At 41.0% G+C, this 26,663-nt stretch overlaps 1 protein-coding gene across 2 annotated transcripts in view; it reads right to left on the bottom strand.

Moving 5' to 3' along the window:
- The window catches only part of LOC122794156 (endonuclease 4 homolog), a 1,200,618-nt gene that overhangs the window by 981,471 nt on the left and 192,484 nt on the right, over positions 1–26,663 (bottom strand). For both annotated transcript variants that reach the window (XM_044062356.1, XM_044062362.1), the window contains exon 2: positions 18,196–18,311. In XM_044062356.1, coding sequence (XP_043918291.1) covers positions 18,196–18,298 — 103 coding nt within the window. In that variant the 5' untranslated portion in view covers positions 18,299–18,311. The remainder of the gene's footprint in view (positions 1–18,195; positions 18,312–26,663) is intronic.

Raw genomic sequence — 26,663 nt, 5'->3', positions numbered from 1 at the left:
GAGCTTTTCTAACATAAATTTAAGGTCCCAAGCAGGGGTAGGGGCTCTTCTTGGTGACCTTAAGTTGTTATTCCCTCTCAGGAACTGCTTAATGAGAGGGTGTGAGAAGAGATGTGGGTCAGTGCTTTAATGAGCAGAAATGACAGAGGCATGGATCTTAATGGAAAAGAAGGATAGGATCCTGTGGTGCTGGGTCTGCTAGGTAATCCAGGATGAGAGGTAAGGAGGGCTGTGCTGGATCCACCCCTTTAGTCTGGATCCAGGAACAATACCTTTTCCACCTGTCAGCATAGGATTTTCTATACTGGGTCATCTAGCTTCACATATGACATCCAGTACCTGCTTGCTTAGGCTGGCCACTGGAAGAGAAGTCAAAGAATAAGCCAGGCTGCAAGGTTCAGGGTCTGCAATTGCAGATGCAAGAACTGTCCCTCCTGCTGAGTCAGGAGAGTTGGGATCTGTGGGAGGTGACATGGAGGCAACGGTGACAGACTGTGCAGATGTGAGTACCAGTGTTGGAGTGGCTATTCTGGGGCAATCAGGATTGTCCTTGGCCATTCCTCCCTTATCTTGAGTAATACTCTTGTAAGAAGAGGTAGAGGGGGAAATGCATATATTGAGAGGTTTGCCCACTGGAAGGATAGGACATCCACTTTCCAGGCCTTGCTGTGAGGTTCCCTGGTGCAGAGTTTGCTGAGTTGGTGGTTGTAGGGGAGGCAAATAGGTCCACCTTTGGGGTATCCCATTTCTGTGTCACAAGGCTAAAGGTGTTGTGGTTTAATTGCCACTCATGTCGGTCTAGGAGATTTCTGCTTAAGTTGTCTGCCAGAGAGCTTTGGTTGCCTGGCAAGAATTGAGCTTGCAGGTGAATATGCATGGCTGAGGCCATGTTACAAAGGGTCACGGCTAGCCTGCAGAGTGGGTAAGAGTGGGTTCTCCCCTGCTTGTTGATGTACCACATCACTGTCTTGTTGTTGGTTTTGATTAGTACAGGCCCCGGAGAGAGTAGGGATCTGAAAGCTGTCACAGCGTGCTGAACAGCTAGCATCTCTTTTTGGTTGATGTGCAGATGAATCTGATTTGGGACCTGCCTTCCAGATGTGCACCCCATGCATAGCTTTACTGCGTCTGTGGTTAGGGTCTGGGCAGCGTGGGGTTATGTAAAGGGAAGCCCCTTGTTGTGGTTGCATGCTGCTGCCCACCAATGGAACTCTTTCCTAAGACAATCTATCATAGATATGATAGTTTCCAGGTCCTGAGAATGCTGGCACCAAAGACTTTTTAAGTACCACTGAAGTTTCCTCAGATGCATATGCAGTCTGGCATATGGAATTAGTAGAATGCAGGAGGCCATGAACCCTAGAGCTTGCAGGATTTTCCTTGCTGATAACTGGGTTCTGGTGGCCATTTGAGAGAAGTAGCCTGTCAGGTAGGTTTGTTTTTCTGGAGTAAGGAATGCCACCTGGGATGCTGTGTCCAGGCTTGCTCCCAGGAATACAATTGTTTGACTTGGGACTAGTTTGGATTTCTTTTCATTGATAGTGTACCCCAGGGAGGTTATAAGGTCCTTTACAAATGTCAGGTGCTGCAACAGCTTTTCCTGACTGTCTGCCTGTATCAGGCAATTGTCCAAGTAGGGTTAAATTTGAATATTTCTCTGTCTGCAATAGGCAATGACTGGACCCAGGCATTTTGTGAAAACTCTGGGAGCAGTGGATAAGCCAAAGGGAGGGGCAGAGAACTGATAATGCATAGATCCTGCCCTGAAACATAGATATTTCCAGCAGGAGTCCCTAACTGGGATGTGCAGATAGGCCTCCTTTAGGTCTAGGTTGGCTAACCAGGCATCTTTGGACAGCATAGGGAGAAGCTGCTGTAGGGTGAGCATTCTGAATTTTGGTACCACCAGGAAGGTTTTTAGAATGGATAGATCTAAGATTGGGTGCCAGGTGCTCCCTTTTCTGGGTATCAGTAAAAGTCTGGAATAAAAACCTTGGCCTATCTGTTCTGCAGGAAAAGGCTGAATTGCCCTTATGGAGAGCAGGGACTTGGTTTTGCGCCTCTGCCCCATGGTTTGGAGGAAGGTCTGGGAACCCTTTTGGAGATGGCAGTGTGTGGAAATAAAATTTGTACCCCTGGGATACTATGTTGAGGACCCATCAATCGTTGGTAATGGAGGTCCAGTTTTTTTTGCACGGTGGGCAAGTTTTCCTTCTAGGGAAACGAGCAATTGGGCAGAGGTGAGGGGAGAATTTGAGAAGTCATTCTGAATTCTTTCCATAAGGGGGTGGCTTAGCACTCCCTGTTTTATAAGTGGAGGTACTCCATTGCTTAGATCTCTGCATACCCCAAGACTGTAGTCTGGGGGTCCTGTATCCTCTAGGTCAAGTCTGAGGTGGCCTTGAGGGGGCTGGAAAGGACCAATGATTTGAGGACAATACCTACTAAATCATGGAGGCTACACTTGCAAAAAACCTTTGTCTGCATAGACTTCGCTTTTTCTTCCATCTTTTTTAAAACCTCTTCTGCTTTGTTGCCAAACAAATTGTTCTTGTTCAGTGGTGCGTCCAATAATTTTAATTTGGCAAGGTCTGCTCCTTAAGCCAGGCATGCCTTCTAAGTAAAGAACCTGTGACTGCTGCTCTGCAAGATGCTTCTAGGGCATCAAACCCACAATGCAGGGTAAGCTTGTTGACTTGGCTTCAGAATTTTATTTATTTTATTTTATTTTATTTTACATTTGTTGACCGGGCTAGTCTAGCTGGATATATGTTAATTTTCAGTACAGGCCCGGGGAGAAAAGCTCCAAACATTTCAAATAAAGTTCACATCTACAGAAGTACATATTTAGAATGCAAATACATTCACTGTAAAAAGAACAGAAATTTTAAGTGGTCACACATTTAAAAAGTAGAAAAAAAACTACAAAATATTTGACTAGACTTAGTACAATTACTAATGAAGTTACAATTAAATGTTAAGAAAGAATAATAGCTAAAAAGGTATAGTATAAATGTAGATAAGAAAGGAAGATAAAAGGAAAGTGAAATGGTGAAGCAGTTGAGTAATACATCTAGTAGTAATATATGTCACTTTTTTGAGAATACAGTAATAAGTAAGACTATGATGGAGAGGTAAAATAGCAGTTGTTAAGATTAAATTATTTCAGAGATGAGAAGGTAAGGTTGAATCAAGTAATAAGAGTAAGTTGGTTAGTCAGGTTTAGTACAGGGGCACATCCAATGTGTTTTGAGGAAGAGCTTAAGATTATTTTTAAACAGAGTAATAGAGGGAAGTGTGGAAAGTTCAGAGGGAAGTAGGTTCCAGGTTTTTCCAATAGTATTAGAGAAGAGAGAGTCTCCAGCTCTATTGTTTGATTTATTGATATATACAAGAAGTTTTTATGAATATCTTAGGGACTTCAGGTTATAATAGGGGTGAATAAGGTTAGCTAAAATGGGTGTTTTGGCAGGTTGATAAAGTATTTTATGGGCGATGGCCAGTTGATTAAATTTCAGCTGCTGCTGTAATTCAAGCCACCCTAGATGCTTTAGATTAATACAGTGGTGTGTTCTGAAAGGGTTACCTGTGGCAAACCTGGCTATACTATTGTAGGGGTTTTCTAGTTTCTTAACGTTATTTTTTGACAGATTAGGAAATATGGGTGAGGAATAAAGAAGGGTAGAGATTATATGGGTGTGGGCAATAGTTATTCTAGTTGCAGGAGTGAGGAAGGGTTTGATCCTATAAAGAGAGCCAATTTTTGTATTAGTAGTTTTCAAAATGTTGTCAATATGGGTGTCAAAGTTAAGGTTGTTGTCTATCGTGATATCTAGCAGTTTGGTAGTAAGATCTTGGGATATAAGTGTACCATTATTGGATGTTACAGTGAAGTCAGTTGAGGGAGATTTACTGGTAGGTGTAAAAAGGAGGAGTTTAGTTTTTTAGGGTTTAACAGCAGACAGCGTTTTGAAAACCATAGTTCTACAGAGTTAAATACATCTTGAGAAAGGGAGTGAAGTTCTGATACAGATGTGGCTGAGCATATAAGTGTGGAGTCATCCGCGTATTGTATACATGTAGCTTGGGGAACTACTTGGTGAAAATCATTGATGAATATAGAAAACAGAAGAGGGCCAAGTATGGACCCTTGAGGGACACCAATATTAACAGGTGGGCGAGTAGAAAAAATGGTGTTCCAAAGCACGGCTTGATGTCTGCTATTTAAGTAGGACTGGAACCATTTTAAAGCTAGTGGGTTGAGAGACAGAGATTTGAGAATGTTTATGAGTATAATGTGATTTACCATGTCGAAAGCCTTGGACAGGTCAATAAAAAGTGCAGAGGAAAGCATGTTAAGGTTACGGTTTTTGTTGATGGTATCAATAAAGGAAAGAAGGGTAGTAGTTGTGCTATGGGAAGGTCTGAACCCATGTTGGGAGTTGGAAAGCAGGTTATTATGGAGAAGGAAGTCTAGCAATTGCCTGTGGATACATCTTTCCATGATCTTAGATAAAGGAGAAAGTAGGGCTATGGAACGATAGTTGGAGAGTTCAGTGGAGTCTCCCCCCTTATGAAGGGGAATAATATGAGAGACTTTCCAAAGTTTGGGGATACATCCTTCAGTGATGGTTCTGTTGATGAGAATGGAGATGGGGTAAGCAATAGATTTAGCTGCTAACTGTAAGTATTCTGCGGGTAGTTGGTCAGCAGAAGGAGTACATGGTTTCAGTTTTTCGATAAGGGTGAGAATAAATGTTGTTGGGACAGGTTTTAGATATAGTTACATTTTGAGGAGAGAGCTGACTGGCAAGAGTTTGAATTGCTTTGGTGAAGAAGGTATTAAAGGCATTAGCAGTTTGTTTAGGATTGTCCTTGTCAGTGCCTTGAGGGTTAGGTGTGATAGATTGACCAGGATGTAATAATTGATTAATACTTGACCAGAACTTTTGTGGTTTATTATGGTGGGTCTGCTGAGATTGTAGGTAATAGTTTTTTTTATCGGACACTATAGCTTTTTTGTTACATTTCTCAGTTGTTTGTAGTTTTGGAGGTCAACAGGGTTTTTAGTTAGGCGTGATTTATTCCAGTATTTATTTCTGAGATGGATTTTTTTGTTTGGTTTCCTTAGAAAGCCTGCCATGGAGCAGATTTAGTTCTTATCCTTATAGAGCGGGTAGGAGCATGGTGGTTGAGTATGGCTAGGAAATTAGCATTAAAGTAATCAACAGCTTCATCTAGAGTAAGGTGTTTTAAGGGGGACCAATTACATGCTCTAAGTTCACTTAGGAATAGATCCAAGTTGAAGTTTTTCTTGGTTCTAATTGCCCTAAATATGGGTTGAATGGGTGGATTGGTTTCGAGCCTGATAATGTAGGTTAGTGAGTGGTCGCTTATGTCGTCAGGGAGGGTTCCAGAGTCATAAGTTTCGGGTTGATTATTAATGAGTATCCAATCTAAGGTGCTTTCTTTCTTATTAGTCTTGTTTATTCTATGGCTAGTAGGGTAGTTTTTGTTGCAACATTTCCAATCAATGTTAAAATCACCTAGGATTATGGTTTCTTGGGGAAGGTTTTGAGATAACCAACAAAGGATGTTTTCGATGGTAGTAATGTTATTGCCTGGAGGAACATAGATGCAGATAATATAGATAGATTTGACTGGGTTTAGCTGAAGCCTGGTAATAAGTACCTCAGCATTAGAGTCTAGAGAAGGTTTTTGGTTGAAGATGGTTATATTTGAAAATCAGATTTGAATAGAACTGCTACTCCACCACCTTTCTTGGTTACACGGTCAAGACGTTCAAGACGTAAGATGTTGTAACCTGGTGGTATAATTTCATTGTCTTTAGTTACTGGTTTTAACCAAGTTTCTTTTAGACAAATAATATCAAATGAGTAGAGTTCCAAGACAGCATGGAGTTGTGTTATTTTGTTATTAATGCTACGTGTGTTGAGGTGAGCTTTTAAGAGCGAGTTTGGAGGTTTTTTAAGTAGGTGAATGGCAGAGCAGTTTGGGTTGACGAGTTGAGTGGTGGTGGAGGTGTTAGGACCAGGGTTTGGGTGAATATCTCCATCCTTTAGGGAGAGGAGTAGTGTTAGATATCTAGTATTAGTATATTTACTGAGAAGACATGGATATCTTCTGGTATTAGGGAAGTTATGTCTAATGTGTGCTGTCCTATGGTGTTTAGGTAGTAGATAGCTGGGTGTGGATGTAATGTTGAAATGGTTAGTGTGAGAGGCTAAAGAAGAGGTAGATTGCTTAGTAGGGTATAGAAAGTTTGAATATGCTGGTTGTTCATATGAGGTTAGCAGGTATGCTATAGTTAAAAGAGGTAGAATTGTGAGCATGAGTAACCTCTGTAAGTGGACTAGGGTGGAGGGTTTATTCATTGACATGGTAGATATAAATTATTACTATATGTACCAAGGTAAAGTTGGTGTGTTAAGGAAAGATAAAAGGGAGAGATGGGAGTGATAGGAAGTGGTGGGAAAAATAGAGAAGATTGTTTAATGGAAATGTGATTGTGATAGGTGGAATGGAGAAGGGGTGTGGTTTGATAGGTATAAGGGTAGGACTTCTGGGGGTGTGTGGGAATTGGGGGTAGGGTAGGGGAGCGGAGTGAGCCCGCAGGGCGAACGGGGTGGGTAGAGGCAAGAGAATGGACTTTCACGGAAGACAATCTGTTAAGTAGGTGAATTCTGCAGGTAAGTCTCAAAGTGAGAGAGTGTAGAGGTGAGTTATAAGGCTATCAAGAGGTGAAGGGTAACAATTGAGTAGAAAGTGTTAAAAGAGAGCCCAGGACAGTGTGAGAGGTAAAAGAGTGAGTCCGTGAGAAGCAAAAACTGAGAAAACGGGATGGGGAGGGATGGCAAAGCAAATAGGTGTAGGAACTGATATGCAGAGAGCTTATGGTAAGGCGCCACCTAGTGGCTAGTCACTTAAATAGCATCAATGATACACTTGCAAGGGTAGCAGGCTAAGGGAGAGAGGGGGGGTAGGCTTCGAATTATAAGAGTGGTAGGCTGGATGTAGGGGTTTGTTTAAAAGAGCAGAGAATAAGTGGGGTGGTTAATTGGCTGCTGGCTGTCCTGCGTGGGAAACTTGTCTAACCTAGCAGAGTCATTAAACATTACGATTAGCTCAATGTTCTAGTATCTGTTGCAGCACATACTTTCACTGTCTTATAATAGGCTGGTCTCTCAGGGAGCCGACAGGTGAAGTCCTAGTTCGGACAAATTTGCTGAGGCTTCCAGTGGGGTGAAGTCTGGTGATTTAGTACAGGGATGTACTGGGTCACAGGTTTCACTGTCTTATAATAGGCTGGTCTCTCGGGGAGCCAACAGGCGAAGTCCTAGTTCAGACAAATTTGCTGAGGCTTCCAGTGGGGTGAAGTCTGGTGATTTAGTACACGGATGGACTGGGTCACAGGTTTCACTGTCTTATAACAGGCTGGTCTCTCAGGGAGCCGACAGGCAAAGTCCTAGTTTGGACAAATTTGCTGAGGCTTCCAGTGGGGTGAAGTGTGGTGATTTAGTACAGGGATGTACTGGGTCACAGGTTTCACTGTCTTATAATAGGCTGGTCTCTCAGGGAGCCGACAGGCGACGTCCTAGTTCGGACAAATTTGCTGAGGCTTCCAGTGGGGTGAAGTCTGGTGATTTAGTACAGGGATGTACTGGGTCACAGGTGTAGGTCAAGCATGCAGGCAGGGTGCGCAGCAGCCAGATAGAGGGCAGGAGAGGACAGTCAGGGAAGGTAGATCATTTTTACTTAAGTTCCAGAGTATGTTGTTGGTATTTCAGCATGTGGAACTGACAATTTAATGCTCTAATGGCAAGAGTTGCAGAGGTGTACACGTTTTTACCCCATCTGTCTAAAGCTTGGGAATCCCTGCCCAAGGGGGTGGGATTCTTAGCTGTAGTTGCTTTTACTCCTTTAGGTTCTTGGGAGATGACCTCTAGGTCAGAAGTAGGATTTTTCCAAAGAAATTTGTGAGAGTCAGGGACTCTGTAGTACCTGTCAGGTTTCCTGGGAGCAGGGGGTAAAGTATCAGGAGTTAAGACTAGATTCCATAAAGACATCATCTACAACATCCAGAACAGGAGGGATAGCTAAGGGTTTGTGCCGTGGTAAATCTAAAAAAATTCCCTGAGTCTCTTTTTGGACTGAGGATAATCCTGGCATTCCCAATGGAAAGTATGTAGGGTTTCACCAAAGGAGAAATCCTCTGGAGGGGAGGCAGAAGGAATGGATTCCTCTGCATCTGAATCCTCATAGGCAGATAAGGGAATGTCTTCATAATCAGAGACCTCCGAGTCGTCAGATTCTTGGTCAGACAAAGCTGCTTGGGACAAGATTCTTTTTCTTTTAGCAGGGGAAGGCTGTCTTCCCCTAATCAGCATGATAAGGTCTTCCACCATTTTAAGGATCAGTGATTGTGGCAAGGAAGCCGGCGCTTGAGTTAGGGTTGTCTGCTTTTTAGGCGTAGCTCATACTCTTGGCCTTAGAAACTCAGTAGTTTTAGAAAGAACTGAAGAAGCGAAAGAAGTCTGTTTGTGTCGAATATCGGTAGTGCAAAGAACTTCCTCAGAAGCCTGTGCCTGCACAGCAGCTCCGGACCCATCCAAGGTAGAGACATCCACAGGTTCCGTAGTCAAAGAAGAGTCTCGTGGCATATTGGACTCCGAACGGGTCTCGGTAGCGGCCTGCGAATCCATCGAAGCAGGCATCAGGGGCTGCAAAAGCTCCTCACTCAGAACCGGTGAACTGGCGACTAGCTTGACAGAAGTATCGTCTGCAGTTTAGGACCTGTGCTGTCTCTGTCTTTATCCTTAGGTTTTTTCAGAAGATCGGTAGTCAGATGGCTTACCGAAGCCATTTCAGAATACGGAGACTGAGAATGAAAGTATTTAGCTACAATAAGGGCCTGACAATGAATAGTTCGGGCATTGAACAAAGCACAAAACTGGCAGCGAGGTACGTTGTGGCCTAGGCCTAAACAGGTGACACAGTAAGAATGGAAATCTCAGTATGGTATTTGATTTCCACAGGCGAGACAATTGTTAACTTTTTCTCACATTGGTTAGAGCAAGAAAAAAGGATCCCCAATGGGGTACTTAGCTTTAGAAGACTTCAGCTTCAATTTCGGAAATGAAAACTCAGGTAGCAGCTGACCGGCACTCGTGCAAACTGCTTCTGCTTCGGGCTCCTCTGCAAGAAAGACTTATGTATTGGCGTTGGCTGCCTGTTTTTATACCACTGACAACCTGACATCAGTCCTGAAGCGACAGCAACTGACGTAGAAATACTAAGCCTCTGGTATTCGGACCGACTGAGGGCTACCTCTGGCAGGATAACCCAAGGATGATGACTGCAACGGTGAAACACGAAGAATAGCATACAAAACTTCAAAATCTAGGAGGAAAACACAGAGATGAACCGGTTCTCTTTGTTTCAACATTTTTATGATAGTGTCTCCCCTAGAATCACTAGGCATGTCGCCACGCTGGTTCATAGGAAAAAACTTAAATTACAAAGAGATTTGCTGCAGTATCAGAACCACACATCGTATCCTCTTAGCAATGAGTGGGGGTTGGGAAAGGTATCTAACCACAGACAGGAACTTGTTTTTCAACAAGTTCCACCTATGCCTGTTATTGCCCATCAAGTTTCTGCGGTAGCTCTTCACAGCCCTCCCCCACCACAGCTCCTAAATCAATACATGATTTAACTGAGACACACCAGCCAATTGTGTCCCCAGACCATTGGTACTCAGATCTCAGGGGACAGACTCCGAGGGGATAATGGGGGAGAGGGAGGTTTCATGTAACGGAGAGACCTATGCGCACTAGGAGGAGCAGAAGAAACAGCGACACCTCTACCCAACATGATTTCTTCCGTTTGGACTGTGTGTGTTTAACCTCACTAACACAGCTTTCGCTAAAGAATATGTTCGGCTTCTTAATTAAGGGTTTACCTTTATTCCATCACAAGGGCTAATCTCCCTGATCTTCTGTTAGACTTCAGACTGTATTTCAGAAAGTTTAATCTAAAAGTGCTGCTTGATAAGGATGATTAAGAGCTCCCAAATTCTGACTCTGCCTCTAACCCTAACCTGCTAGCAGTCGTTGCACTCAAAAAGAAAAGTTTATATAACCAAGTTCTTCAGAACACATTACAAACATTTCTCAGACTGTGTGAACATGATCTTAGAGGTCTGCTTTACATGAGCTGTGAAGATAAATGGTTTAATATTAATTCTGCAGAACTCCAAGCATTGAGAAATCGTTCTCAAGATAGAGAACTTCATATAATGAAAACAGGCAAGGGTACCAGAATTATTCTCATGGAACAAGAGGGGTATGTTGTCAAGATTCAGTATGCATTGGTTGATGAGTTTTACAAAGTGGTGGATACTGATTATGTTTATGAACACTTTGCTTCTTCTGACAAGCTACTAGTGAATCTGGAACAGAGCCACTGTTTTACTTTGGATAACTACATGGTCATGATGGTTCCTAGTCCCAGTTTAGGTAAGCTGTTCAGCATCCCTAAAATTCGTAAGGATGCACAAAATTCACCATTCCTTCACATTATCTCTAATAGGAGAACAAAGACTGAAAGGCTGGCTTAATACATTGATGTGGTGCTAAATCCGACAGTTCAATCCACTCCCTTTTACTTACGAGCTTCCTGGGGTTTCTTGAACGAGTTTGTTGCTTGCAAAAATAAACACATCAAACTACTTATTAGTTAAGCTAGACATCATTTCCCTTTATATTAATATTCCTCACCAAGAGGGTCTGGATTTTATTCAGCTTTTCCTTTCTAAATATGCCAGATTTCCCTGGAAAAGAGAGGAGACAATGTGGAACCTAATTTTTGCAGTGTTAGATAATAATTTTTCCACTTCAATGGAAAGATTTATGAGCAAGTGAAAGGTGTGGCTATGGAGTCTAAAATGGCTCTTGCTTATACCAATTTGGTGTTGAGAACATGGGATCTGGAGACCCTTGTTCATTTACCTGGTTTACAACATACCCAACTTAATCGTAGGTATATTGACGATATCTTTTTTGTGTGGGGAAGTACTGAGCAAGGGCTGGCTTTATTTGTGCAATACCTTTAAGAAAGCATTTTTTTTTTTAAAGTTCGTTATATCAGGATGTGGCTCCATGGTCTCTTTCGTTGATACAGTTATCACAGTTAACTCTGTTACTGAAAGTCTGTGTTCCAGCATCTACAGGAAAGAGACATACAGAAACAATTTCTGTGACTACACGAGCCAGTATCCACATTTCATGAAGAGAAATGTGGTGTGGGGACAGTTTATTAGACTCTCTCGTACAGTCAGTGAGGATGATACCTTTTGCAAAGAGTCTGGATTTTTAACTCTGTTGTTCTTGCAAAGACATTACCCTGCACATCTCATTGACTAGATATTAGCTGAAGTTTCTGCTGCTCGACATATTTAGACTGATTCACCAGTTTGGGTTTATTCCAGAAGGGAATCGGCCTTCACATTCTGATAGGATCTTCAGCTTTCAGCTTCCAATCAGCAACGACATGGAAGCTATTAGAGAAATTGTTTGCAGGAACTGAAAGATGTGGAACTCAGTGACACTTTAGGAGATTGTCCTTTCTTTTCACATAAAAGAACTAGAACATTAAGAGGCTATTTTAAGAATAATGACTCGCCTTTTTTGTTGAGAAACTTGCTTACAGCTGAGAAACCCATGGGCATGTTTGCTTGTGGGAGTAGTCTGCCTTTAAGTACATCCACATAGGAAAATACTATGTTTTTAAGCATTGTTAATTTACTGTTTACTTTAATAGATACTTTGATTGCCACAGTTCGTTTGCAGTTTATGCTGCTGTGTGCAACACCTGTGAATGTTTTTACATCGAGAAAGCCTGCAGAAAACTATCCCACCAGATTAAGGAACATTGTGCAGCTATTCGCTCAAAGGATTATGGCAATGCATTAGGAAAGCATAGCTGACTTTGCTGTGTTTTTTCTACATTTGTTTTTTTTGTGTTGGAACAGCTAGATGTATATTTTTGGGGAAAAATACTCATTGCTTGAGGTTAAAGAGCTTAAGTGGCAGCTTCAACTTAATGCTCAAGCTGCACCAGGTATCAATGATTATTTAAATGTCAAGTGTGCCTTGGTTGGCTCAGATGATTCGGGAAACCACACCCTTAGGTTATTACCTTGTGACTCATGGTTTAAGGTGTAAAATACTGTTGTGATACTGTTTTTCTTATAGGCTGCTGCTGTGTTTATTTTTGAATTGCTTTCACTGATAGGCTGCTTCTAATTTTTTATGACTATTTTATGACTTTTATACTTAATTTAAGTTGCTGGTTTCCATGCTTGCTCTTTTGTGATGAAGTTCTTGTGAACATTAAAGAACAAAAGTGCTAAATACCAATTTGTCTCTGCATTTTCCTATTAGATTTTGAAGTTTTATTTGTTACAAGTTTTTTTCTTCTTTTGGGGTTTTCGGGGTTGTTTGCACACGCACAGACACACACGTATATATGTATATCCATATATATATATATATATATATATATATATATATATATACATATACACACATACACACACACACACACACACACACACACACACACACACACACACACACACACACACACCAGTCGGTTCAGATGGAGCAAATATCAAAATTTGAAAAACGCAGTGGAGTACTTGGCTCAATGGTTGCAGAACATGTCTGAATGCAATGGTAGTAAGGAAGAGCTGAGGGTAGCTAGTTTATGGAGGACAGGTGCATTGTAGGAGTGAAAATCTGTGGAGCTCAAGGCCAGAGCACTAGCATTGCCTGTTTGGATCAGACAAGCAGCTTAAAGACCCATCAGTCAAATCAGACAAATGGAATGAAAATGATGTACAGATTCTATTTTCAGCCATCTGATTCTACGAGTTAAATTATCATATACAAAACAGTTGCGCAACCAGTACTACTGTATGGTTCAGAAACCTGGGTAGTGGCAGGCGAGAAAGCTAGAGGTGATGGAGATGATGTGACCAAGTCGGGTGGCAAGATGCACACTGTGGAACAAATGAAAAAATAAGGACATCAAAACAGAGGCCAAGTAGCTCCAATTGTAGAGATTATTATTATAGACATTATTATAAATATTATGCTGTTTTAACAAGTTTGTTCCTGAATATGTTTTGTACTGCAAACAAAACATTTACCATAGCACACTGTAAACCCATGACTGACCGAGGATGATGTCATTACCAAGTTCAGTGCATCCATGTATTCAGAACATTGTAAATCTGAAGTTGTCTTTCTTTATCTGCATTGTCAATGTTTGTTCTAAGTCTGCATTTCACTTTTTCTTTTTCTGTCTACATCGTAAATAGCTTCTCTAAGTAGTGTGATATCTCTGAATATTTCATATACTAAACTGGTGCCGTTATGGGCCTGGGTAGTGCCTGAAACTGAAATGCTGTGTGTGTGTGTGTGTGTGTGTGTGTGTGTGTGTGTGTGTGTGTGTGTGTGTGTAATACTTTTGGTCTGATCCTCATGAAAGCTGTGGTATCCTGGCAAATTCTTGTTAAATGCAGTCCCCAAATAATGAAAGATGCGAGCTTTAGACTGCTATACTAGCAACTTTCTAAGTATTGTAAATAGCAATATTTAAAAAATGTATCTGATTTTGTTTATTTATTTATTTTTTTGGTTCTTGAGCTAAATGGTCAAAAGGGAAAGGGAGTGAAGTGGATTGCACTGTATGCTTCCAACAGCAGCAAACAAATGCATTTCACAGCAATTATTTATGCATTAATTCAATGAACTGCAAACAGGCATATAGGGTGCAGATACACACACATATGGCTGTAGCTGATGAGCGTATGTGTGTGTGTGTGTGTGTATGTAATTACATACTGCAAAGCTTTTATAATGTTATGATAAACAGGAAGGGTACACTGTGAAAAGTGCAGTATGTTTTAAGCAAAAAATTTAAGAGCTTATAGCAACATTTTGGTCAGGTGGCAACATAATTTAAATAGTTTTGGAATGTTGTAATATAAATATTACATTGAATTAAAAATTAGCTAAATCTTTTTTGGGGGGTAGAGGATGGGAGGAATCATATTTAAACTGAGAAAAATGGATAAGAAAATCTTGGGAAGTGTGACTGACAGAACTGTTTGGGATCAGATTCATTTCTAGGCTGAGGTATTTTCTGTGTTTTTATTTGCAACATAATGAAGGTCTAAAGTTGCAGAAAAAATACACAAAGTTTATCTTAATTCTGCTAACTAAACAACAGCTACAACAGACACATACAGCAAGCCATAGAAACTGACATGTGTATCTTTTTACAGAGCAGTAAGGATATATTTTTTCTGGGGCAGCTATGTAGTTGTGCATCAATTAGCACTATAAGGGTTACGCATTTCTGATCTCATTCCTTAGGGGTTCAAATTTACGCACATGCAAATTTTGAGTACTATGATTTTCTAAGGCCACTGGTATGATTTTAAACGCTGAGGTTGAGAGGTATGGGCACAGTTGCATTCCCATCTCAGGTAATAGATGAGGAAACGTACCCCCACGTCTCACATAAATAGAAAACTCTGCAATAAGAGACATTACTTTGCTACTGGGAGAACGTCTGTCTTAAAATGAGCCCTCACTACTTGAAAATACTATTTGTTATGGAGTAACATGGCTTTAATCAATGACCAAGCTGCCTCTGCACTGGCTCTACAGGCAAGAAGATTGTAACCCAAAACTGTCTAGATGGGCTTTGACCCTACAAACCCTTTAACTTCAAGATTCACCATTATCCCGGTTTGCAGGCTAATGGCCCTATGAGACCTTTTTAAGTCTAGCCATATTTTATCATTTGTAAATGAATGTATGCATTATCTAAGGGCAAATAGTTGGGCTGTCTATATTTTCCCCATTTATACATGACAAGATATGTTACCCAGGGGCATACAGCTATCTTGAGGTATCAGAGCATTTACAGGCTGCCTCTGTCTAATAAGGGCAAGGGTGCCAGTCCAGAAGTAAACTTCTTATTCGCCATTCATTGGTCAAGGATGCGTATGAATAGAATCAGGGACAAACTCTGCTTCACATGGACTGGAAGCCTATTCCAGTAGGGGATAGTCTCGAAGACAAATACTTGTCCCTTCAAGACGTTGTATTTATGTTGCGACCAAAGTTAAGGTCCTTTGATTGGTTATTTCTAATACTGCTTGACTTATGGATGTGAAGCAACTCCATCAGTAAAAAAGCACATGGTGTCTTGTGGGTCAAGTGTAGATCAACTCTCAGTGGTCTGCAGGAGAATGAATGAAAGTATAAGGCTTTGGGGTAATCTTATGTATTCCATTGTGTGGAACCTCTGTGAGCATTCCAATTGTTGCAAATGTTAGTTCAGGGTCATACCAAAGGGGGCACTGTACTGTACTGAATGGTCTGAGGACAGTGGAGTATAGAAAACAATGACATCTCTGGACTAGGAGGCCATACCCTCGTTTACAGGCTGCGCAATATAGAACAATTTACTCATAATATTAGACATACGATAGTCAAAGGCCAAGTCACTGTCCATACATGTTTCCAAGTCCCTAACTATTGGGTCAATTCTTAGGGGGTGTATTGTCTATGTGGTAATTAATACATGTGGCCACCTTACTAAAGGATACTATTACGCATTTTATTTGTGTTCAGTTTTAGGCCATGGCTCTTGAACCAATTATTGGTTTGCAACAAGCCTCCTTGAATTATTCAATAATTGCACAAAATTTGCAATCATCTGCAAACCTGGTCAACTACTGACCTTGAATATTAGTTCTGACTTCCAAAAACTAGATACCAAAAAGAAGCTGCCTAGCACCCAGCCCTGGGGAACTCCACTGGTGAGTAGTCTTTTTGCAGAAGTAGCATCCCCTATCCTGACTTCATGCGTCATATCCGTGAGCCAGCTGGCTATCCAGTGAATGGCACATGGGTTTACTCCTAGCTTCATGACAGAGTAGTGTTGAATGTCTTGGCCAGGTCCAGACAGGTAGCGTGCAGTGTCTTGTCCTAGTCCATGATTTTGGGCACTGTCTCAAAAAAGTCCATCAGGTTGAGATGGCACAATCTGCTCTTGACAAATCAAAACAGTGTTGGATCCAGTGCTTGAAGACCATCTTTATTTAGAATATCCATGACGATTCTTTCCATGGCCTTGCATACAAGACTAGTCAGACTTATGGGTCTGTAGTTACCTGGGTCAGTAAATGGCCCACCCTTGCACAGAAGAAGAACTTTTACACTTTTCAGTGGGCTTAAACCCAGTTTGGAGCATAAGGTTGAAGAGTGATTCTACAGGTCTGAACAGGTCATGTTTCATGCTACCTGGGAAGCGTCTTGGGACATTACCAGGGTCCATAGATACAGTATTTTTTTGCCTTGGAGAGAGCATTGAGGTCTTGTTTAATGGTGATAGCCAGGAGTATTATAGTCATGGGTATCTCACTGGGGGTGGGGGTGCGACTGAGGGGAAAGCAGTGTAGAGTTGGAAGTAAATTTGTCAGCCAGTAGATTTCTTATGTTCCCTAGCTCCATAGAAGTGGATCCATTTACAATTAGTTTGGCACACTGTTGGGTATTACTTTTAAGGGTGCACACATAGCAAAAGAAGGCCTTTTGGTTATCTTTTGCCTTCAAGGGCATCTTCACTACAAATTAAGTTTTGGTGGCCTTAAGCCTCCTGTGTTGCTTATTTTGAATGCACATCCTGGTGGTAATTAAGAATTGTATAGGAATGTTTTTTATGAAAAACGTTGGATTCTAACTGCCTGCGCCTATACACAGCGGTGCTAACCTCCACTGTGTGATGCTAAGTACCACATAAACGTAAATGCACATAAAGGTGTCTCTGTCTTACAGCCCATCTGGCACAGCTGGAAGTAGCAGTTCTGCTTTTGGAAGGTTGTGCTGTGCATTAATTCCTGCACCAACTACGCACACTGCTACTGCAGATGAGGATGTGTCAAACAGTCTGAAACAGGGAGGTATAGCATAATCATACTAAATTAACAGGCAGCAGCTGCCTCTTGAGATGTATTCATGGCCACAGGCTTTCCTGACTTCTAGGTTGAAAGAGGATTCTGAAATAAAATTTGTCAACTGAAACTTCAGCAAAGAACTGTTGCTATCCTGCAAAAGGAGTAAAAAAAAAAAAAAAAGAGAGAAGTTACCCAGCCTGCACTGTAGAGGCTACTGGCTAAAGCTGGTGAAAGGAGCATTTAATACTTCTATGTGAAACTTCTTTTCTGGCCTGTTTTGGAAGACATAAGCTTGTGTACTGAACAGAGGCCAATGAAATTTGTAAGCATTTATGTATGGAGCTACATTTCATGAGAGCACCCATTTGTGTGAACACTGGTTCTAGCCGATGATCACAACTGATTCAATACCCCAGTCCCATGTGCAAAACTGAAAAGAAGGGGGGATGTCAACTTACTGGAACAAAATTTGACTATATTCCTCTCCGTTACTCACGATTGTGGCAAGAAAGCAATTTTTTTGTTTACTCCTTGGAAGCAAACCTTAAATGAAACCGAAAAATATTTTCCAGAGACTGCTTCTATTCCTTAAAAAATACATAAAACAGCTATAATACACAAGAAACGGATTCAAAGACCACACAAAACTTAACAGTATCACTGCCCTCAAAAGAATATGGGGACACTACGTGAGTCACACTGCCTACGTGCCAAGTTAAAGCCAAGAAAAACATTGTAAAAAGATGCATTTCCGTACAGCCTCTATTGTTTCATGTACTGATATAGCCCAATTTGGCTGATTTTATATTAACATTATGTGAGTCTTTCCAATTGTGACTCAAGTGGAATCCATATTCTTTTGGAGTAGGTATTGCATCATCATCATTAATATTGATGTGACACCCCAGCTTAATGTAAAAATGGGAAAAGAGGGAGTTGATGACTCACTGTTTTATTTATAAAGCTACACCTGCTTAAATTATAGTAATTCACTGAATGCAATAAAATAATGGCTATGCAAGTTAAGAAAATTATGCAAAATATTTTTATGTTAGCAAGAACTCAAAATGATGCATTTCACTTTCAACCATTGTAGCAGCAGCAACAAAGCACAATGTTCTGACAAAAGAACTAACCTGGAGACAGTTGCTTTGGTGAAACAGCCTTGTTTTTTTCTACCTGCCCTTGATGGCTCCTACGACCCTTCTTAGCAGGTTCTGATAACTGAATGGCAAACATTGACAGTTTTATTCTGGAAAAGAAAAATTTTACAATATATTTACACGTGTTTGGCAATTAGCGCAGAGTATTAAGGTTAAAAGCTGTTGAGGAGCTACTTCCTGTGGTAATGGGTTTGAATCTCTCAGCCTTCATTTGCCTCCTGTGTGAACTAAACCAGCCAGTGCTTTGGGACAATGATGAATTTCAGCTGGGCTCACTATATGTATGAAGTCCAGGAGACCAAATAATAACAACCTATGAACCTAATAATTTTTCCAAAGCAGAAATAAAAAACATTTCATTATGTGTGAGCAGACAGTGATCCAAGCTAAAATGAATCCTTAAACAGTTGAGCTTTCTGTTTAAGTCTTCATTAAGGTCTTTTTTTGATTAAGTAAACAAATGCCTTCCAAAGTGTACATGTACAGACAATAAAACAAAGTAGCAGTGCTCAACTGCAGTGCACATTCTCTGCTCACTATTGTTTTCACACTGCTGGCTGGTGATGGAATAGATAAAATATGGGCAAAGTGCAGTAATGCCAACTAGAACACAGAGCTAAAATGGGTGATGTAATAGACTCTTCACACTTTTCTACTCAAATGCATAACAGGCAATTCATTCAGTAGGAAAATCATCACAAAAAGCAGCCCTTTTTTTTTGCTTTCCATCCTACTCCAAATATCCCACTCGGCTACTACTTCACACCGCACATTCTGTACTCCTCCTCTTACCCAGTCCTATGTCCAACTGTATTGCCCTGCAGAACCAATCAATGTGGATTTCCCATCTAACAACCTGGCAAAGTATATTAAAGCTAAAGATTTTTCCTTAATCTAAAATAAAAACAACGTGACCTTTACGCAGTGATCAGGAATTCATATTTAGCTATTTTCTTAGATGTTACAATGTAAACGTTTAAAAGAGAAAACGAGAGAGATTGCTGTACATCACCTGCATTTTATAAGATTCCTTACACTGGAAAGTTACTTTACTTCCAAAGGTTGCCTTCTGACATTAATTTCCACAAGGTCAGACCGAATACAAGGCACAGCTCTAGTACTGGAACAATAAAAACTGAAATGGTAAACTAGGCCTCTTTCACTATGGCCAGCCAAAAAAAAAATATTCACCATTTGCTATATTTACCCCAAAGGGGGAATGCTCAAAGATATTAAGCAACGATAAAACAGAGGGGGAGATATGTCAGTGTATCAACATCCCCAAATTCCTCCCAACCTCTGTTCACGAGAATACATATTGGACACGTTCTCATCCTTTGTCATAACAAAAGAGCAAACAGAAAACGGCCCTGCCCACAAACACTGTGATGACATATAGTGATAAACTATGAACACTACTGCAAATGCCTGCATGTGCAGTGTGTGTGTGTACACCTGCAGATATATGCATATTTAAATATATGCATATATTCACAAACACACACATACACAGATGTCCATACACACATTTTTATATACTACGACAGAATATAGATACATCTGTGCATATGTATATCTAAACATTTTATATATAGGATCATAGGTAGCACTAGACTACCTGCCCTTGCAGGCCATTTTAATCCTAGCCAAGTCCCCTTTTTTGTGTTTGAATTAACCTATTCCATTTGTTTACTTACTGTCTTTACCCATCCCATGGTCAAAAAGTATATATGACCCCTAATGAGAACAACTGAGATCATACCATAGACAATTTAAAGGGAACCATGCATGGGATAAAGCATTTAGGAACTGCCTCTGTCCATTAGTAGTAAAGGGGGCAGTCCTGGGATAAGTTAAGTTTTCTGCTTCCATCCAGAGCTCTAAGTTACGCTTGAAAATGGACAGGGATGAACGTTGTTTTATGTGGATGGGGAGTCTGTTCCAGAACAATGGTATCCTCTATGAAATATAACTGTTCTTGCAAACTGCTCAGTTAATGTTGCAGAGGAGGCTTATACAGAGTATTTCTGATGCCATTTGACTTAAATCCATCAGTATTGGGTTGAAGGATGCCTGCAGGATACAGAGTACAGCGACAGGGCTTTTTGTTGGTCCATGTTTGTCTTTTAGGTCTTATCTCTTTAGTAAGGTATCCCTCTGGGTGTTCCAGTTGTTGCATGTGTCTGAACAGATAAATACCAAAGGGGGCACTGCATTCGATGACTGGCCTAATGAGGGCTGAGTAAAGGGGACATTGACATCCCTAGATATAGACACACTCCCTTTGTTTATAAGCTGTGCAATATAGAAAGATTTTTTTTACAACAATAGACACATCTTGGGCACAATTAGGTCATCGTCCACATAAATTCAACTAGGTCAACTTTTAGGGGAGTACTGTCAATGTGGTAGTTCCTTGGGGAAGATGACTTTCTAAAGGATACGATAATGCATTTCTGTCATTTAGTTTCAGTCCATGATTTTGGCATCGGCTATTTGATTTTGGCATCAGTTATTTATTTGGGCAGAACTTCCTGTAGGATGGCTTAATCATTTGGGGATTCAATAACTGCTCCAAGCTTGCAGCCACCTGCAAACTTAGTCAGCCAGAGTAGATGCCATACAGGAGAGGTTCCAGCACAGAATTTGGTGACTGGTCTCTCTGTGGAGGTAACTTCTCCTGTTTTGATTATCTGCATCCCATCTGTGAACCAGTTGGCAATAGAGCAGGTGAGAGTTTTTTTTTTCCAGTTTGTGTATCTTTTCTAAAATGCCTGAGTGGGGAATTGTGTCAAAAGCTTTGTCTAGGTCGGGGTATGAGGTGTGTACCATGTCACCTTCATACAATAGCTTTGATGACCTTTTCAAAAAAATCTAACAGGCTGAGTAAGCATGACCTGCCCTTCATGAATCCAAACTGAGACTGTTCCAGTGTTTGGAGTTTTACTATGTCCTGCTTTATTAACTCCATGATACATCTTTCCATGGCTTTAGATACGACGCTGATCAGACTTATGAGTCTGTAATTGCCTGGGTCTGTGGAAGGGCCTTCTTTATGCAGGGGAATGACTGTAGCTGTTCTCCATTCCCTTGGTACAAAACCTTTTTGGAGGATGAGATTGAATAGTGTTAGGGTTGCAGATATATCATACTTCATGCTATTGCATTCAGTGATATTATCAGGACCCAGCAATGCAATATTTTTAGCTTCTGATAGCACTTTTTAGACTTGGTCTTGTATGATGGTTTGAGCAGAGCCAGTTTCAGGTATATCTTGAGAGAAAGACATAGGGGAGAGAGAAGTAAAGTTAGAGCCAACTTTATTGGCCAGTAGGTTTGCTACATCTTTAGCTCATCGTAGGTAACATCATTCACAATCAGCCCAGTGCATTGCTGTATTGCGCTTTTGAGATTACAAACATAGTGAAAAAAAAAGCCTTGTGATTGTCATTGGCATGGCAGCTATTTTGGCCTCAAACTTGCCTTTGGTGGATTTTATTTAGCTTCAGAGGTACTTATTTCGGTGATAAGTGCTCTTAACATTCTGGGAATTACACATTTTACTTTTGGTCAAAATTATTTTCCTTTTATTATAAAGCTTGTTGGCATTATGGTTCCACCATATGGGTTTGTTTCTGGGGTTTGCACTGCACTTGCTCCTACAGGGTATAGCTGCATCTATGCATCTGTTTACCTGCTGGTATAGTGTGGTCACATACATTTCTATGTATTCAGTAGAATTTACTGGGTTTAGCGTAGATATGAAGCTTGCCAGTGTATCACATAGGAGTACATAGTTTGTCTTAAAGAAATTTCTAAACATATCATTGGTGGAAGGGATCTCTACTTTCAGTTTTATTTCAGAGGAGACCACTTTCTGGTCACACCTATCAAGTGATGAAGATATGCAAGGGATAATGCACAGTTCACTTATATGTATTTATACCATTTGTTCTTGTTCACGTACATACTGCTGTTTATTTGTTGCTGTCATTTATCCCTGGGTCATGACTGAAGACAGTGCACTATTTAGAACCATATCATTTAAATGATTAATAAAAGGACATAACAATAAAAAGGGGGCAGGCATTCAAGGACTACTAGACTCTAGTACCACAATCACCTTAGAGACAACATAGTACATTAGAAGAAAGCCCACTCACTGAAGTCTGCTGTGGTTCTGTGCATACACGAAGACAAAAGGGACAGATGCAATCCCAGTTTGGTAAAGTCCTACACCCAGCAGCCAAGGAACCCTATCTTATCTATGACACAATAATTGGAAAACATAATGGTAAGGGATTAAGCACAGTTCCTAGAGCAAAAACATAACTGAGGCACTTCACCAATCTGCAGGATACAGACATCACCACCATCAGCCAAAAGATACATGAAAGCCAGATGGGGGGGATTATATGAGCCCAGTGTAACAGTGGAGAGTTCTGGAATAACCAAAGTACGGATAAACATATCCAAGGACGCCAAGAACTCCCCTTTCTCTGTACTACAGAGATCCAAAATACAGGCACAGGGAAACAAGTGCTAAGTGAGGAGGTCCTAGTAACCCAAACTCAGGTTGAAATTACAACAAAAGATACAGCATGAGGAATCCCACAGAAAGCATGGATCAAAGAGATAGTACGGAGAATCCTTTAAAGAACTTCAATGCGCTGCTCTTCCTCAGATAGGAATGGTATACCTATGCTTCTACATTTCTTAGTAGAGGACTAGGCAAAGCCTTCTATCTTTCGAGAAACAGAGAGAGAAGGCATCCCATATGGCCTTAGCACTCAATAAGCTGACCAAGTTTTAAAAGAACCCATTTGAGGATAAGATGCTAAGCTGTGCCAGGAAAATCATATCCAGGATAGTGGGGAAGGATTCCCCTGTTGGGTCTCCAATAGTTTACTCCTACTTTGGAGTGAAAAATAACATGATGTACCAAAGCAACGAGAGAGAGGGGAGATAAGATCACTACTGATATGCATGTCGTTTAGGCCATTGATCATGACAGCATCCCACAGCATGTGTAAAGACCATTTAGGAATGGATAAAACTGAAATAAGAATGTTAGCCAGGTTATCTTTGTCAGGTATCATAAAGAAGACTACATTTGTTTGTGTGCCAGTTGTTTGGAATTTCAAAAGGACAAGACTGAACTAGGGTTTTAGGAATTCCTCAATTCCAATGCTTGTAACTGAAGTTCCATTCAAAAAGAATTGTAATGGATATTGTGGGGCAGGTCCAGCAATGGACCACAGCATATTTTAATAGTGATGAGACTATGCTACCAGGTTCTCCTCCTTAGGAAGGGCAATATCAAAGCATTTACCAAAGAAACAACATTACGTACTTACCATAACATTCTATCTGGGTTGTCTATTTTCATTCTTCCTCAACTGATAGGCTCGGATCCAACTCGGCTACTTCTACCAGATCACTGGATCCAAAAACTATCAAGCTCCTGCTTTTTCCCATAATGCCCCTCCAACCTAACATAACTCAGGTCGAGTTTGCTGCCCCTAGATATAAAGGGACAACCTATTACATAAATTAACAAAGGCAGAATGGATGAAAGAAGCTGGAGCTCAAACAAGGACCAGAAGTTTCTATACAACTCTTTGATCTTTACAGAAGCAAAGGATAGTGGCAGGTAGGTGGAAAGTTGAGGAAGAATGAAAATGGACAACACAGATGGAATGTTATGGTAAGTACATAACTTTATCTGATGTTATACCTTTCTTTCATTTCACAACTGATGGGACAGAGTTGCCAGCTACTGGAACCTTGGGTGGTCCTCACGGAAGGATATTCAGGAGTACTGCAGAGCCAAAATCAAATCTAATTTGTAATGAGCAATAAAAGTGTGAGTACTAGTCCAACTTGCAGTGTGCAAATGTCATCTAAGAAATTCGCTGACCAAAAGGCTGATGAGACCGCCATAGAATTCGTGGAATGAACTGTAGGAGGCTTAGGCAAGGAAAAACCTTTTTTTACCACAAAGGAGAAACATTTGGTTAACCATTTGGCTGATGTAACTGGTTTGCCCAATTTGTTAGGAGAAAAAAGGAAGGAAACAGCTAGTCCATTTCCCCGAAGTCTTTGGTTCTATGAAGCTAAAAGCAAAGTTTTTTTTCCGCACATCCAAGAGATGGAGCATATACTCCCCCTTATTTGAAAAGTTTGGAAAGACAACTAGTAGATTAATGACCTGGTTTATGTTGGACACAGAAGCTACATTAGACAAGAAAATGGGGGTAATTCACAAAGACACCCTGTCTTTGTGAAAAAACAGGTAAGGAGATTTAGAAGATAGTATCCTATCTAGCTGATGGTGACAGTTACAGGAAAAACGGTTTTCCAAGGCAAAAAAAATTAAGCTCTGCCTTGGCTGAAGGTTCAAAGGGAGTCTGGGTTAAGGCCTGAAGCATAACAGTGAAGCATAACAGTTAAATCCCGAGGAGGAGTAGGAACCTTTAACGGAGGTCTAAGTAAAAAGGCCCCTTTGAGAAAGCTTCAGCTAAGTCAGAGTAATTTTCGCCCAAGTAGAAATTACAGCCAAAGGAACAATACTAGTTGAAAAACTAGCCCCTTCATTGAAAAATTAAAGTTAAAAATTCAAGTACATATGGCATAGATGCTAAAAAAGTATCTAGGTCCTTGTTAAGGGCCCAGAAAACAAATCTCTTCCATTTAATTTTGTAAATCCTTCTAGTAGAAGCTTTTTGAGAAGATAACACAATATGATGGACCAAGGAGGAGACTTTGGGCTATCTAGAAATCAGAGGAACTAGAGAAACCATGGTCAGTTTGAGGCCTGTTATGTCCAGATGAGTCACACTAGTTGAATGAGACAGGAGGTCTGGAGTGGGATCAAGTATCCAGGGCAAATGCAGAAGGTGAGGCCAAAGGAAGGAGAAACAAATCTGATGAGGCCAGAAGGGTACAATGAGGATAACTGCACTCTTCAACTGGAATGCTTTCTGCAGAAATTTGGGAATGACAGTTAACAGTGGGTGAGCATAAAGAAGACCAAAGGGCCAATCATGGACTAGGGCATCTCTCAGTGACTTCCCATTGGAAGGATCAGGGCAAAGAACGTGCTGCACTTGTTGTTGAGGGGAGACACAAACAGAGCACAGCATGACTGGCCCCATCGATGGAAAATCCTCCTTGTCACTTTGACATTGAGAGGTAACCATGAGGCATCAAAATGGACCTGTTTAGTTTGTCTGCCATCATGTTGGATTTCCCTGAAATGTGCATTGTTCAGAAAACAACTAGAAAAGGTGGAGGGGAGCAGTTAGAAAAACAGCAAGATGAAAAGTGTTGAAGGGGGGTTTGAAATGGTTACAGATGTAATGATTCAAGTGGAGGAGTCAAACAGTTTGTGATGAGCAATAACCTGTAAATGGTTCATCTCCCAGGCCCATGCTTACACTTATCAAGGGTGTCAGAACTTGTCAGAGATTTGGGATGCATGGCTAGGCTTAAAAAGGCCCTTGTGATGGTTAGCCTAGTAAACACCTATGAAGCCAATGCCACACACTCATTGCTTCTTGACAAAGTGGATAAGATCCGGTTCCCCCACTTTATTGATGTACCAGACCACTAGCATTGTCCATCTGAATGGGAGAGCATCCAGAATGCCCTGCAATGTTAGGAGAACTGCTCTCATTTCCAGAGTACTGACATACATCTTGGCCTCTTCAGGAGACCATGTACTTTGAACTGTGACTGTCCTTCCCAATAAGTGCCTCCTCACCCCAATGGGGAGTTGTCCATGGTTACTGGAGTCGTGGGCAGGGGAAGAACAAATAGACAACTTTCCAAGGGTCTGTTCAAATTAATCCACCAAAGAAGGTACCTTTCGCATGCCTATGTGATGTTGACTGGAACAGTTAAGGGATGTTGAAGAATGGACCACTGAACTGACAGTATCCACTGATGTATTTGCTTGTGAAACCTGGCCAGAGGAAGGACAGTGATAGCCACCTCCATGGATTCCAAAGCTTGTAAAATTATTTGTGCTGGAAGAAAGAATTTTTGTATTACTTGCCTTGCCTGGGATCTTAGTGTCTGAATTCGAGTAGACAGAAGAGAGGCTATTTGACTGACTGTGTCTAGGATGAGCACCTACAAACTCCAGACTTTGGGTAGGCATAAGATGTGATTTGTTGCAATTGACTGTGATGCCTACATGGACGCATAACTGCAGCAAGTAGTCCCTTGCCTGTAGAAGTTGATGCCTGGTTGTGGCAGTTAGTAGTGAGTCATCTAGGTATGGAAACATTCAGAATCTCAGCAGTCTCAAGTGATCAGCTACCACTGCCACATATCTGGTGAACACCCTGGGGGCTGTGGTGAGACCAAAGGGCAGTGCCCCAAGCTGGTAATAACTGGCTTCCTGCCAGGAGCACAGATATCTTCTGGAGCGCCTG

This window comes from Protopterus annectens, chromosome 1.part0 (genome assembly GCF_019279795.1).
Source record: "Protopterus annectens isolate FY-2018-M chromosome 1.part0, PAN1.0, whole genome shotgun sequence".
In the NCBI taxonomy this organism is placed as follows: Eukaryota; Metazoa; Chordata; order Ceratodontiformes; family Protopteridae; genus Protopterus; species Protopterus annectens.
The sequence above is the reverse complement of the archived record's forward strand: the minus strand, read 5'-3'. Positions and strand labels throughout refer to the sequence as shown.